The following is a 16389-nucleotide window of genomic DNA, read 5'->3' on the forward strand; positions in this document are numbered from 1 at the left end:
GGGACTCATCGAGGGTATGATAGTCCCCTCATGTCTGTGTCCGAAGTATGAGGAGTCAAACACGAATAATTGATGCTAGGCAGTCCCCAGCACTTACCCGGCGTTTGATATGTAAGTAGCATGTTGTACATTGTTTCCTTATTAAAAACCTTGTCGGAAAACCCACTTCGGGACAAAACAGAGCTAAAGAAAAAAGAGTGCATCACGTGTTTTCAGACCTAATTCTAATCTTCGACTGTTGATCTGATCCGTACCTGCAAGGGTCAATTGACTAGAATAACTTAGAAGAAATTCACAAAGGGTTCGCATTCCATACCTTAGCAATAGAATTTTTTTCAAGTGTGCCACGTTCCTACTTGTTTGCAGCTACTGACCATCTTCAGATTCTAATTGGTACAAGCCTTTATCGGTTATCCCGGTTACTCTATATGGAACTTCCCAATTCGAACCCAACTTCCCGTCACTAGGATTTTTGGTGTGAAGCTTAACTTTCCGTAGAACTAGTAACTTTCGTAGAACTAAGTCCCCAACTTGGAAGTATCTAAGATTCATTCTTCGATTGCAATATATCCCCATGTGTTGCTTCTGTGCTGTCAAACGGTCCAACACAGTTTCCCGAAGCTCATCCGTCAAATCAAGCTTTATAGCAATGGCTTCGTCATTTGATTTGTCTATTGCGTACTGAAAGCTTAAGCTTGGCTCACCGACCTCCACAGGTATTAAAGCCTCTGCTCTGTAAACTAGGAAAAAAGGCGTTCCCGCAGTGCTCGACCTTGAGGTCGTTCTGTAAGCCCAGAGTATCTCTGCCAAAATTTCCTTCTAGTTGCTTTTTGATTCCTGTAACTGCTTCCTTAGGTTCTGAATAATGGTTTTGTTTATTGACTCCACTTGTCCATTTGCACTTGGGTGATACGGAATTGATAAGATTTTCTTGATCTTCAAACATTCGAGGAAGTTGTTAACCTTATTGCCAATAAACTGTCGGCCGATTTTACACGTTATCTCGGTGGGAATAGCGAACCTACAGATAATGTGATCCCAAATAAAGCCGGTGACCTTTTCTCTGACTTTCTCAAAGGCCTGCGCTTCAACCCACTTAGAAAAATAGTTAGTCATAGATAAAATGAACCGTGCCTTACCGTGGGCCCAAGGCAGGGGCCCAACAATATCCCTTCCCCAATTCATGGATGGCCATGGAGACAATACTAGGTGTATTAGTTCTTCTGGTTGGTGTATCATCGACGCATGCCTTTGACATTCGTCGCACTTTTGGACAAAATTCCTCGCGTTTTCTTCTATCTGATTCCAGTAGTATCCTGCCCTGATCAACTTTTAGACCAATGATTCTGCCCCCGAATGATTCCCACAAGTCCCCTCATGGACTTCTCGCATCAATTAATCCAGTTCTCCTGGCCCCAAACATCTAGCCAAAGGGTCGTAGAAATACCGACGATACAGTTGGCCATCGATCAAGCAAAATCTTGCCGCTACGGTCCTAAGAGCTCTGGACTCTTAGGGTCTATGGGCAATTTCCCATCTTGAAGATAGTCTATGTACTTATTGCTCCAGTCCCAAGTCTGACTCATTGTATTTACCTCGACATGACCGGTTTCTACTGTGGAGTTCATCAATTTAACGACTGTCCCGGAGTTGAACTATTCCGCTCCTACTGACAAACCCAAATTGGCCAACGCATCTGCCTCATTATTTTATTCTCTAGGCACATGCTGCAGGGTCCATTCATTAAACCGATTCAATAGACTAGGATTTTGTCTAGATACCTCTGCATCCTCTATTCTTTTACCTCGAAGATGCCATTAACTTGATTTACGACCAGAAGCGAGTCACACTTTGCTTCTATGACCTCGGCTCCCAAGCTTTTGGCCAGCTCTAAACCTGCAATCATAGCCTCATACTCGGCTTCATTGTTAGTCAGTTTTGAAGTCCTATCGATTGTCGAATAATATCGCCTGCGAGGGCTTTAAGTACAATTCCCAGTTTGAACCCTTTTACGTTCGATGCACCGTTCGTGTATAAGGTCCAGAACCTCGAAATTTTCCCGGAGGTTAGCAATAGTTCTTTTTCCACCCCAGGGACTATTGTGGGTGTAAAATCTACAAAAATTAGAAAATTTATGGCCGTTCTTGGTTTATACTCTATGCCATAACCAACTAATTTCTACTTCCCATTTTGCTAACCTGCCAAATAATTTGGGCTTATGCATGACATTTTTCAAAGGATATGTGGTTACTACGCATAAATGATGACATTGAAAGTAAGGTTTCAGTTTTCTAGATGCGCTTATCAAAGCTAGGGCTAATTTTTCTAAGTGTGGATATCGGGTTTCTACACCCCCAAAGTTTTGCTAGCGTAGTAAATTGAGAATTGCGTACCTTTTTCTTCCCGAACCAAAACGCCACTTACCAGGACTTCGGACACTGCCATGTACAGAAACAGTTGTTCATCCACCTTCAGTGTGTGCGACAAAGGTGGGCTCGACAAATATTTCTTCAACTCTTCTAAAGCTCGCTGGCACTCCAGTGTCCACACGAAGTCATTCTTCTTTTCAACAGTGAAAAGAAGTGATGTCTTTTATCTGAAGATCGAGAGATAAATCGGCTTAAAGCTGCAATCCTCCCGGTCAACCTTTGCACCGCCTTCACATTATCAACTACTTCGATATCTTTAAAGGCTTTGATTTTGTTCGGGTTGAATTCTATTCTTTGGTTTGGCACCATGAAGCCCAAGAACTTTCTCGAGCCTACCTCGAAGGCACATTTTTCCGGATTCAGCTTCATGTTATATTTGCGGAGTATGTCGAAAGTTTCCTGCAAATGCTTCAAATGGTCCTCTGTCTTCAAGAACTTTACTAGCATGTTATTAATATAAACTTCTATTGTTTTCCCTATTTATTCTTCGAACATCCGATTAACTAGGCGTTGATAAGTTGCTCCAGCATTTTTAGTCCGAATGGCATTACATTGTAACAATATGTGCCATATCAGGTTACAAAAAAAGTTTTCTCTTAGTCCTTTGGTTCTATCTAGATCTAGTTGTAACCGGTGTAAGTGTCAAGAAAACTTAGCATTTCATGCCCCGCCGTCGCATCAATCATTCGATCGATGTGAGGCAAAGGAAAATTATCCTTCGGGCATGCTTTGTTCAAATCTTTGTAATCCACACACATTTTGAATTTATTTCCTTTCTTAGGTACAACTACCACGTTATCCAACCAATCCGAGTACTTTACCTTCCGGATGGAACCTATTTTTAAAAGCTTGGTCACCTCCTTTTTGGAAAACTTATGCTTTACTTCGGCCATCGGTCTTCTTTTCTACTTCACCGGGGGAAGTTTTGATCCAGACTTAGTTTGTGAGTCGTCACCTCCGGTGGGATACCTGTCATGTCTAAATGGAACCATGCGAAACAATCAGCATTGGCTTGAAGAAATTTAATTAATTTATGCATGAGCTCCGAGGCTAACCCCGTGCCCAAGTATACCTTTCCGCCTGGCAGATGTATGAACAAGACGACTTTCTCTAATTCTTCCACAGTTGATTTGGTTGCGTCCGAATCATCCGAAAGCACGAACTATCTGGGAACCCCAAAATCCTCTTCCTCGAAGTTCACCGATCCTTCCTCTCTCTTTGTGCCGATTGTATCTGAGTCTTGTGGTTTCTATTTAGTGGACTTGCCTTTGACTGACTTGTCAACATCCTTCAATGATGGTGCCTTCGATACGGGAGTTTCTTCTTCAACCGCGAACATTTCCCTTGCCGCCGGCTGTTCCCCATGAATCGTCTTTCCCTCCTCCGGGATAGGGAATTTCAACATTTGGTGTGATTCGAGGGTACCGCCCTCATGTCATGTACCCACGGTCTACCCAACTACTCATTGTACCTCATCACCCTTTCAATGATGTAAAACTTTGTCGGTCAAACTGTCCTAGCGATATTCACTGATAGGGTAATTTCTCCTTTCATAGTTACGCACACCATGTTGAATCCATTAAGGACCCGTACTGCCAGTACGATCTTTTCTAATAGACCCAGCCGTTCCACCACTTTCCAATGGATGATATTGGCTGAACTACCTGGAATCAAAATACGCTTAACCTGTGATTTATTAATAAGGATAGAGATTACCAAGGCATCATTGTGGGGTTGCATGATTCCCTTCGCGTCTTCATCATTGAAGGAAATGGATCCCTCTGGTACGTAGTCCTGAGTTCTTTTTTCCCGAGTGATCGAGACTTTTGTCCTCTTCATCATCGGATCCCGAGGAGTTTCAGCCCCACCGATGATCATGTTGATCGCATGTTGCGGCTCCACCGACTCAACTTGCTTGTTTGTATCTCTATTTCTGTAATTCCCTTTAGCCTGATCGCTTAGAAACTCACGCAAGTGCTCATTTTTCAGTAATTGGGCCACTTCGTCTCTCAGATGCCAACGTCCTCCGTTCTATGGCCATGAGTACCATGGTATTCGCATACTATGTTCAGATCCCTTTCGATCAGACCTAAGAGGCTTCGGCCACCTCGCGTTTTTAACATGGATAATTGCCGAAAGGATGCCAGCATCATCCACATTAAAATTATATTCGGACAACTTTGAGCTCTCTCTGCTGGTAGATGATCCACCGATATCACTTCTAAATTGTAAACCTCGGCTTCCCGAACTGTGCTCATTACGCTTGTCATTTCGGATTAAGTGATGACTAGAAGCATTTCTTCCCCTACCTGACCTGAAGCTCGACCTCTCCTGAGGTCCGTATGGTTGGTATTTATCCTTGGATGACTTTGGCTCTGTATCCATCACCCATTTTGACCTATCTGCATTTTTACCTCGGTTCGCCGTTCCTGGTGGCAATTCGATTTGATCATCCTCCAACGAGATTTCAGACTCATACCTGTTATGGATGTCGGCCCATGCCACTGCCTCATGTTCTAATAGGTTCTTCTTTAGTTTGAATGAAGCAACAGAGCTCCGGGGGTTAAGGCCCTTAGTGAAGGCTTAGTCCTCCCATTCTTCTGAAACTGGGGGTAACAAAGATCCATTCCTTTTGGAACCTCGACACAAACTCTCAGAGTAACTCGTTGTCCTTTTGGGCGATCCTAGATATGTCCGCCTTTCTTGCTTGGACCTTCCGAGCTCCAAAGATAAGCCTTTATAAAAGTATTTGTAAGCATTTCAAACGAGTTAATAGAATGTTCAGGAAGCATATCATACCACGTCATTTCCCCTTTGGGCAATGTCTCGCCGAATTTCTTCAGCATCACTGACTCTATTTCGTCCTTCTCGAGATCATTGCCTTTTATGGCACAGGTGAAAGAAGTCACGTGTTCCTGTGGATCTGTCGTTCAATCATACTTAGGAAGGGCATCTTGAACCTCTTCGGGATTAGGTTTGGGGCGGCACTCGAGGGATAACTCCTTTGACAATATCTCTTGGAATCCGGCCCTTTCAAAACCGGCGGAGCCCTGAGGATCTGGTCCACTCGAGAGTTAAACGTTTCCATCACTTTCTCATTTGTATCGATCCGTTTGGCCAATGCCTCAAGCATCTTCATGACCTCGGTCGACCCACCAGAACTCAATCCGTTGCCATAGTTAGCTGCCTGATTTTCCCCCGGGGCCGGTCCATTGGCTCAGTTTAGTTCCTTTGCATTGACTTCGTTGTTCTTCTTTTGGAGTTGGCCAACAATCGCCCGCTGTTCCTGCAACGTTTCAAATATCAAGCGTAAGTCAATCTCTTTTCCTGCATCACCCCGTGTCTTTCATACAGATAACTGAGGTGAAATCACAAGGTTATTGCTGTTGAACGGATCAACAGACTGGTTGCCGTCTATGTTCTGATCGACAGCGCCATTTGTATTGATCGAGTTTAGATCAACGGGGTGAACGCCATTTGGATCTTGGGGCAAATTGTTGACTGGTACCCCGTTGTTGTTGTTTTTGCCGTGGTGACCTAGTTCACCATTATTTTTCAAGTGAATCAACTGGCTGCTGTTATATATTTTGAGGTTAACCTGAAATCTCAAATTTCAACAGAATAAGTGAAAGTAGAGTTGCAAACAAATCACCACTATTATCCTTAGCCCCACGGTGGGCACCAAATTGTTTACCCTAAAAAGGTAACAATTGAATTTGTACGCGGTTTAAAGGATACGTGGTTTGATTAGTTGTTAACGTAATGAAACAAGAAATAACAATCAATTTAATAAAGCAAACAAGGAGAATGATAGCCTGTATTCATGTATATCTTTACTGGAAAATTGGTCCAGTCGAGCGTGTTGAACAGTGAACCCGAGCCAATTACGATAGCTTATCCTTTTTGAGAGATATTACAGAGCAAGAGCAAATGAGTCAAAAAAAATCAGAGCTAAAATATGAGGGTTTCACCCCTTTTTATAGTTACAAGAGTGGGCCTTTCCTTAAACCCTAAAAGCCCGATAAAAACCTTATCTAAAGGCGGCGTCCAGAGATGTCCGCGTAACAGATGGCGAGAAATCCGGCTCGTAACAGATTCCTCACGTATGTCGATCGGCGTCTCTTCGGTCTCTGGTATCCCTTCGGTTTCTAGTGTCACTTTGATTTCTGGCATCTCTTCGTCTTAATGGGCAAATGACTCTTCGAACATTAATCCATCTAAACCACCGAACTCAATCTAACGCCACATCTGTCGGCGTTTACATTTTACTCCGACCCCTCGAGGCACTTTACACCGGTTTTTACCGTATACATTGCCATTCTTGTCATTTTCATCCTTGTTTCTATTCCATCAAAAACCAGAAGTCAGTCTGAAAATAATAATGATACTATTACTAAAATGAAATGTGGTTCAGATACTGGTCACGGGTGTAGAAACAAAAACGAGGCATTAAAGTTGAAACTTGTTGGCATTGCTTCACTTCTTGTGACAAGCGTGATTGGTGTTTGTTACCCCCTTTTTCTCGTACAATCCCTGCATTACATCCCAATATGATTTTATTCGTGTTGGTTAAGGCATTTGCTTCCGGAGTTATACTAGCCATGGGTTACATGCACGTTTTACCTAATTCGTTCGATTGCCTTAGGTCAGACTGTTTGCCGGAGAACCCTTGGAGAAAATTCCCCGTCACGACGTTTGTTGCTATGCTTTCGTCTATTTAACTCTAAGTGTGGATTCATACGCCAAGAGCTACTTTAAGAAGTACAAAATGGAAAGTGGAGAGGGAAACGGCGGGAGAGATATATAATGTTCATAATAATGTGAAAATGGAGTCACAAATTTTTGATAATAGCCAAGTTCATGGAGAAGCCAAATGTGATGATAAAGCTTCACAACTGCTTAGTTATAGGGTTGTGGCTCAGGTACAATTCTCACTTTTAGTAATTGTATAATTCAATCGTTTTTGCTCCACAAATACTTTCATATTTCAATTTTACGTAATTTTTCTATCTATTTTGATTATTTTCAGAAACAAGTAAATCCTCTTCCTATGTCAGTGCTTAAGAAGTTTGTCGAAGGAACTTTAGAAAAAATGTTAATTTATGACAGATTTTCAAACTGACGGAGCATTTTATCTTATGCTTTTGTTGATCAAAATCAACAAAAGCATCGGAAATAGCCTTTCTACCCTCCTAAGGTAGGAGTAAGGTCTGCTTACACACTACCTTCTCCAGACCCCACTTATTAGATTACATAGGATGTTGTTGTATGCTTTTTTTGATCAAAGTAGAAAAGGATACCCTTATAGTGTCCTGTAGAAGGATGAGTGTCACGGCTTAATTTTACTTTATCTTCAGTATACCTTTTCCATTTTCCCTCTTTGAATTCTTGATAGTGTTTGTGGAAATAACTGGCCAAGTATTTAATTAAGTATACCTTTTCCATTTTCCCTCTTTGAATTCTTGATAGTGTTTGTGGAAATAACTGGCCAAGTACTTAATTAAGTGGTTATTTAATCTGAGGCATGTCAAACATTGCTGCTAAAGTCGATCGACAAAAGTTCAGTTTTGTTTTTGGAGTAATCATGGCTTTATAGTATATTTCCACATAGTAGCAATGTAGAATGTTGTAACAAATGAAGAGCATTTATACATCATCAATTACAGGTCTATTTCTTGTATATCATCAATTATCAATCGTCCGTCATATTTAATAACTTACACAATTGTAAGTCGTACATAATGTTCTTTAAATGATACTATACCCTTTTACAATGTTGTTATGTAAAAACTGTACTGTCGTATAATGTATATACGATGATTGTGGTATATGACTTGCCTTTTTTTTTTTCTTTTTTTTTCTTTTTTTTTGTACTGTTACGATTATCTGAATATCAAAAGAAGCATTATTTTCATGTTTATTCACCTTAATAATTGAATGTCATGGAAATGCAGGTTTTGGAGCTAGGAATTATTGTGCATTCAGTAGTGATAGGACTATCCATGGGAGCATCTGATAATCCATGTACAATTAGGCCACTTGTAGCTGCTATTTGCTTCCATCAACTTTTTGAAGGAATGGGTCTAGGAGGTTGCATCCTTCAGGTAATCTTGAAAATAAACTTCAGTTCTCGGTTAAAATTGGTAATTACAGTCGGACCTTTCTATAATAGCCATCCTCTATATAGAATAACTTTTCACTATAATAGTCATGCTCTTTCATCTTATGTTATATTATATGTACTCTATAACATCATTTCATTATAGCTACCAAAAAAATATCGGGACAAACGATTATGTCATATATAGAGAGGTGTCACACCCCAACTTTTGATAGGGCATGATGGGCACCCGACCCTTACTTAGGGCCGAGCGAACCCGCTGGTTCTCGTTATACTCACAATCTTACCGGACTCTTAAATCATGAAATGAGTGCATAATGAAAGCTTTTCAAAAACATGCTTTTCGTCTTTCTCAAATCAAGTAAAATACGTAATCATATGAAATTTGTAACATAATGCATAATGATACATCGGCTTCGAGCCGCTTACAAAACTATGTTATATACGTGACTCTTGTCGCAAAGTCTCTAACATAAATCAAGATACCATAACATAGATACTCGACTAAAACCTCCGAAGGAAATGGACTCGCCAATCCGGTGGAACATCTTTCTACTAATATCCTCTACTCATCCGTATACACACACGTGGCATGAAACACAACGTCCACGAAGGGACGTCGATGCGAATAATGTACGAGTATGTAAGGCATGAATAACAACATAATATAGACATGGAAGGTAACATGGAATAAGAGAGATAACACACATCCGGATGCCTCGTAAGGCGGATGTCATGCGTATAAAAAAAAAAAAAAAAAAACTTTTCTTGCATACATATATATAATATTATCATCATAACGTACCCGGCCTTTTCAAGACTCGGTGTGTAACGTACCCAGTCCTTTCGGGACTTAGTGTGTAACGTACCCGGCCCTTTCGGGACTCGGTGAAGGGGACAAATATCGACAAGATATTGGAATAACTACGATGCTTACTATGGTATGATCACCCGATGAGAGACTACAAAACGGCACGAAATTTGGACAATTGAATGATCGAGGTCGTAAGAAATAGATGCAATAGTGCATCGATTATGATAGCATTAAAGGAAGAAGATCATTGAAGGAGGGATTCAAGATATTCCGTATACGAATTACCGATAGCCGGACTTAGCATAAGGACCCTTATTAAAAGAAAAAGAAAAGAGAGAATAGTGTAAAGCGTAGGGTGAAAGGAAATTTCGGTGTTATACCAACTGGAAAATAAAATACCGCAATGATCGACCCAGTCGTTATAGAAGGGAACGCAAGGGATGAAGATGCTACGAGCTCAAAAGAATGGGTACTAAAGGAAAAAAAAAGTATTAGCGGTGGAATTGTGTCCTAATGGCATTACGGTTTATACGAGAGAAGAAGAAAAGCGACAGGTGATAAAGGTCATAGAATTGTCTATGGTAAGATATGATAACCAAGAAGCAGATAAGGAAGAGAGTAAGAGTACGACAAGATAAGTCAAGAGAGATAATAAGAAGGACATAGTAAACATACGAGATATATAGAACAAAGTGATGATATCGCGAGACAAGGAAGGTTTTGAATAAGAATGGAAGAGTTGATAGTGACTATGACATGAGTTTCGCCTTATTTTAACATTCGAGGACGAATGTTCAAAAGGGGGGAAGGATGTTACATCCCGTATTTTCGTGCGATAAGTTGCATCATAGGTTAGTCACATAAGCTCAAAGGACAGGATTATGTTTGAAGTTATAAGTGTTTATGTTATGTTCAACAAGTGATAAGTAAGTGCCGCGAAGGTTGGAGGTTAAACGAATCGGAAAAAAAAAATTAAAAAAATAAAATAAGTTTTGCTAAGTTTGGGATGTTGAATAAGTTATACGCTGGAGTTTTGGACATATCCAAGTATGCAAATAAAGAGATCGGTGTATAAAAGTTTTGGTCTCGAAATAATTTCCGCGGATGAACGATGCTACGAAGGCGGTGAACGATGTCTAACGAGGAGCAACTATATAAAGGGGTTTAACCCTCATTTTCAGCCAAGAAAACACCCCAAAAAAAAATTCCCAAAAATTCTAGAGAGTTCTCCAACCTTCCCTCCATTAAAATTCAACGCGAGTTAAGTAAACATCTCCGGATTCGGGTTCCGCCGGCATATAGTTACGATTATAATATTGTGTTGCGGTGAATTTGTGGCTTGGGAGTAAGGCAAGTATTGAAGATATCGCGGTATTAGCGAAAGTAAGGTATGAATCTTTCTCTTTTAGTATCATTTAAGATTTATTTACGGAAATAAATTTATGGAATATTATGTAGAGAATTCGTTTGTGGAGGAGTTGGAGAAAATATCATGTGGAGTATTTGATGGAATATTTTGGTAGTAATGAGGTTGTTGTTTTTTTGTTGTTGTTATTGGTTGTTGATTGTTGGTATTGAGAATTCGGGCTAGGCATATAAATAGGGGGAATCTTTGTCCGACTTTCGCGGACCTTAAAAGGAATTTATTTAGAGACTTAAGATAAGAGTGTGACAATGAGCCTAATGATAATACGAATGGTTGCCTATGTAGATTATGAGATGACGAACGATCCTAAATAAATCGCGCGACGAAGCAAGTTGGAAAGTCGGAGAGTAAGCTCCAAAGGTATGTTAAGGCTATCCCTTTCTTTCAAAGGCATGATTCCTATGGTACGATTTCATAAATGTTTCCATAATTTTTTTTTTTTGTTTTTAAAAGTTAGAAGTTTATGACTCCAAGGCATGATTCCTTTCCCAATAACCCATAAATGTTTTCCAAAATGCCGTATTTTCCAAACCAGAGATTTATGATTCGCTCTTATGATAACAGCGATGAACATGTTTTTACGATGATAATGATGATGTCAAAGATGAGAATATTTTCTATGATGGTTATGATGATGATGATCTTATGGTTAAAAGTCTCAAGTTATGAGATCAATGATTCTATGAGATTATTGAGCTTATTTCATGATTACGTCGATTTTATTCATTGTTGTTGATCTCACCTTATAATAATTGTTCCTTCAAGGTGAGATATAGCGATGATGATTGCTCCATAATATAAATCGGAGGTTACCGACCTTACGTCACTCCGATAGAGTCGTAGCTTTTATTTGGCTCTCATGCATGTTTTATATATATATATATATATATATATATATATATATATATATATATATATATATATATATATATGTATGTATTTTACTACACCAATCCGCGCTATAGTCGGCGGGTACGGCACCTATTAGTGCAACCAACGCGATCGATTGGTATTACACATCCCGAAAGGGGGTATCCCGAAAGGACCGGGTACGTTACACAAAAAGGCCGGGTACGTTATGATGATAATATTATATATATGTATGCAAGAAAAGTTTTTTTTTAAAAAAAAAAAAAAGCGAGCATGCATGACATCCGCCTATGAGGCATCCGGATATGGAGTTCTCTTCCATGTTACCTTCCATGTCTATATTATGTTGTTATTCATGCCTTACATACTCGGTATATTATTCGTGCGCGTCCTTCTTGTGGACCACTGCGTTAAATGCCACGCGGTGTATACGGATGAGTGAGGATATTAATAGAAGATGTTTCAATTGGCGAGCTCCATTTCCTTTCGGAGTGTTGCCGAGAATATCTATGTTATGTATCTTGATTTATGTTAGAGACTTTGCGGACGAGACGCATATAACATGACTTAAGCGGCTCTGTAAGCCGATGTATCATTATGCATTATGTTACAAATTTCATATGATTATAGATTTTACTTGATTTGAGAAAGATGAAAGGCATGTTTTTGAAAAGCTTTCATTATGCACTCATTTCATGATTTAAGAGTCCAGTAAGATTGTGAGTATAACGAGAATCGGTGGGTTCTCTCGGCCCTAAGTAAGGGTCGGGTGCCCATCATGCCCTATCAAAAGTTGGGATGTGACAAGAGGTTTGACTGTATTGCATCAATATGAGTTATCAGAAACATATGTGATAAGAGATGATCATGTTTGACAATATAACTATGTCTCAGTTCCGCTTTAACTTTTTGTATTTTTTTCGTGTTTAGGCGGAATATGATATGAGGATGAAAGCAATTCTAGTGTTCCTTTTTTCATTAACAACAACATTTGGGAGCACTTGGAATAGGTTTATCGAATGTGTATAGTGAGAATAGTCCAACAGCTCTCATAGCGGTGGGATTACTTAATGCATGTTCAGCAGGTCTATTGAATTTACATGGCATTGGTGGATCTCCTTGCTTCTGATTTCATGGGAACAAAATTGCAGAATAATATGAAGCTTCAATCATGGACTTATTTTGCTGCTAGGTTCTGGTGGAATGTCTGTCATGGCCATATGGGCGTAAAACGATTCTTTTTTTTTTTTTTTTTTGCGTAAAAGCAAAGCATTTAGTCCTTTATTTTTTCCCATTTCATTCTAGTTTTGTTTCCATCTTTGGAGTGTAATTATGAGTATTGGAAAATAATGTAATTAGTTCGATCTCCTAACTCCTAGTACTTTTCAAATTGTTGAATTTTAAATTCGTTGCACTAAAATGAGGATTAAAGGAAAGGAGAAGGAAGTACTTAAAGTACTTGACAGTTTTATTTGCTTCGTCTAAGGACACAAGTGATGCTTTAACAGATATTCTTCTCAATCCATTGATTTTTCTCATGGTATCTACAGGTGTATGATCTAACCTCATGTGCCAAGCATTTACATCCTCCCTAGCTACTTTTGCTCCTCCAGTAGAATATTCAACTGCACAATAAGCAAGCTATCTTTTTCCTCTTTGCTCAACTTCCAGGGTGTACGACCTTTGATCCTCTTTACCACTCTTCTCATTGTAAATGTCCTAAAATATATAGATATCAGGAAAAAAGGTTGCTGAACACTTTGATTCATTTGTTAGTTTGGATACTAAAAAGAGATTATATTTGGACTCTGGGACAGAGAGGACATTATGAATTTCGCCATTAAACACAAAAGATGAACTGATATGTGATACTGCAGCTAGATCTCCTGTTGACGAATGTAGTTTAGTTCTTGTAATTATGCCTTCTAATTATAACTAGCTAGCTAAGGTTTCTAAATTTGAAGTCATATGGTTTGAAGCACCTATAGCTATTGTTTATTTGCATGAACTTTTGAGACATAAAAGCAGTTACTATACCTGTAGTATAATTTAGAAGCTCAACTTGCTTTCCCTTTCCGATCCCAACAGCCTCAAAATCTCCTGGTAATGTTCTTGAGTAAACACTGGTGCAGCAATAGCTGTTACAACTAGCTGGGCTTGGTGAATAACTTCATTCTCAGCTTGATATGTACTCATGTTGTAGGTCGATGAATTTTCTTCTTGAACTTGAAACTGTCACGACCCGACTAGAGGGCCATGACTAGTACGCGGAGCTGACCACCGAATACCACCCTTCCTGTTAGCTATCATCTTAAATCTGAACATATCTTAGTCTCATCATAAATTTACTATAAGAAAACCTTCGTTGTCTCTTAAAATACTTATATTTATATATATATGTATACATAAACACATAAACCACAAGGCCCCAAAATAATACACAGCATATGCCCTAGAGGAATCACATAACATTGACTACCCACACATATGTATCTACGAGCCTCTAACTGAAAGACTGGAATCATATGGGCGGGACAGGACCCCGCCATGCCCATATGTACACAAGAGAAATATACCAATAAACGGCAACTCCGGAGTAGTGGAGTGCTCTTGTATAGCTGCTGATTATGCTCCTAAGCGTCTGGTCCGTCTCCCTGTCTACCTGCGGGCATGAACGCAGCACCCATAGAGAAAGGACGTCAGTACGAGCATTGTACCGAGTATGTAAGGCATGAATAATAACATACTGAGAACAATGTAGGGAATATATGATAAAAGAAAACCTGTAACTGAAGGCCTCTTCAGGCGAAATCATTCATATTAACTAATTGTAGAATCCTCGTACATAGACTTGTATATATATCATCATGCATCAATACATATATATTGATATCACTGTTGACACCCAATTTTGTCCCACCTTTCCTCCGAACTATCCATTTACGCTTCTAGTATTTTTTGGAAACTTCAAAATAATTATTTATACTTTTAATATAATTATTAGTACCAGCATTTCATTATTCTATTGCAGTCACTACTGTTATTACCTTTTATTACCGTTACTACTACTATTATTGTTATTATTATCATTATCATTATTATTATTATTATTATTATTATTATTATTATTATTATTATTATTATTATTATTATTTGTTATTATTATTATTATTGTAATTCGTATTTTTTTTTATCATTTCAGTATTTTTACCAGCTTATGCACACACGTCGCATTTATTTCCGTACAACTAAATAACAGCATTTATTTACTGTTGACTTTCAAAATATTATTGTACGGCTATTACAATGTCATATAATTTTATTTTTATCTGATTACTAACAAATATGTACTTTTATATTAGATAATATTTTAACACGCGTTAGCATATAATTAACTAAAAATAGGTCTTTACTTTAGAAACGCAAATTGTTTCTTTCATCAGCCAAATTATTAGTCCAAATTCGAACCCCATCAACATAAATATTTTCGGACCAATTAGCCAACATTTTATCCCCAACCCACATTTAATTGACCTAGCCCACTATTTATATACCCGGCCCATACCCGTTTAAATTATACCCGACCCCGCCCAATTATTTGTGTCGATTATTTTCTACCCTAACAGCGCCTCTCTCTCTCTTTTTCCTTCACGCCGCGCACACCGCCCCTGCCCTCCTCTTTCTCTCTCCCTTCCCCTCCATTTTCAGCCAAACCTTAATCCTCCTTTAGCCATAGTCAGAACATGCATGCTCATTTCAGGAAAAGCTTTGTTTTTCCATCAAAAGGGTATAGCAATACATCGCTTTTTTTTTTTTTGACTTTTTTCCTTCTTTTTTTTTTGCAACTCTGCTTCTTCCTCTTTCTGAGGAATCTGACCGTGTCCGTCCAAAATCCGAACGTTCAGGTTCAAACGACTACATTTGACTCGTTTGAAACTCGAAAATAATTCGAATCCCGCCCAAAAATGTTAGTCTAAAAACCCTAATTTCGTCCTATAAATACTAGCCTTCTTATACTCAAAAGGGAGGCTGGGAGCAGCCTGGAAAACCCCCCAAAATATTAAGTTTCTAACCGCTCAAACTCCCCTTTTAAAAAATGCTAGTTTAATTTTGTTGATATCATCTCTTAAACAATAAATCCTTTTCTGTTTTGCTTTGGTATTTGATTCGGTTCCGAGTATATACAAACTCAGAGTTTGCGATGTTTCGAGGCATATCGGAGACCCCGCCTCATTTCGCTGCACCCGAAGAAGGTCAGTGATTCTTCTCTTTTTAGTTATCTTGAATTCGTAGCTGTTTCCCTGTTTAGATGCGGTCTAGGATTTTTTTTTTTAAATTGCTAGTTAAAATCTGCTTATGTGCGTTGGTTGTCATTCTCATTTAGTTGTGTGCATTAATAGTTTCAAGCATGTTTGAGTGTATTAGCTTCTTAGTATTGGCTCTGGTTCAACCTTATTGATTTAGTATTTGTCATATCATTAACCTAACTGTGTTATACTGTAGTTTGACTTAATCCATGTTAAGCATTATTCCCCTTGTTAAGTTTAGTTCATGCTCTTAAATAGATCATGTGTCCTAATCACAAGTTCATTTCTATTGTTTTAGAGCATCAGTTGATTGGTATATGACTAGTTAGATTAAATGTTTGTCTAAATGGATAATAAATTATTAAAGGTCAAATACAAGGTCCGTCTTGTTGATTACCTAGTAAATCTGATATATTACGATA

At 38.8% G+C, this 16389-nt stretch overlaps 1 protein-coding gene and 1 pseudogene across 1 annotated transcript; one reads left to right on the plus strand and one right to left on the minus strand.

Annotated features, from left to right (window-relative positions):
• Positions 1-366: 366 nt before the first annotated feature.
• Positions 367-3834, minus strand: LOC132034600 (uncharacterized). Its single transcript, XM_059424993.1, has 2 exons — positions 3696-3834; positions 367-803 (listed from the first exon to the last, which is right to left on the minus strand). The coding sequence occupies exons 1-2, from the start codon at positions 3832-3834 to the stop codon at positions 367-369; spliced, it is 576 nt and encodes a 191-aa protein (XP_059280976.1).
• A 3371-nt stretch (positions 3835-7205) lies between these two features.
• LOC132032437 (fe(2+) transport protein 1-like) lies at positions 7206-12890 on the plus strand (annotated as a pseudogene).
• The last annotated feature ends 3499 nt before the right edge of the window (positions 12891-16389 follow it).

This window comes from Lycium ferocissimum, chromosome 10, assembly GCF_029784015.1.
Source record: "Lycium ferocissimum isolate CSIRO_LF1 chromosome 10, AGI_CSIRO_Lferr_CH_V1, whole genome shotgun sequence".
Taxonomy (NCBI): Eukaryota; Viridiplantae; Streptophyta; class Magnoliopsida; order Solanales; family Solanaceae; genus Lycium; species Lycium ferocissimum.

Bases quoted from the DNA above. Each gene is read 5' to 3' on its own strand.
- LOC132034600 (XM_059424993.1), bottom strand. From the start codon at position 3,834: ATGTTGAAATTCCCTATCCCGGAGGAGGGAAAGACGATTCATGGGGAA. The intron at 804-3,695 runs GCAAGTCCACTA...AAATTTTGGCAG, and splicing joins TGTTGACAAGTCAGTCAAAG to AGATACTCTGGGCTTACAGA.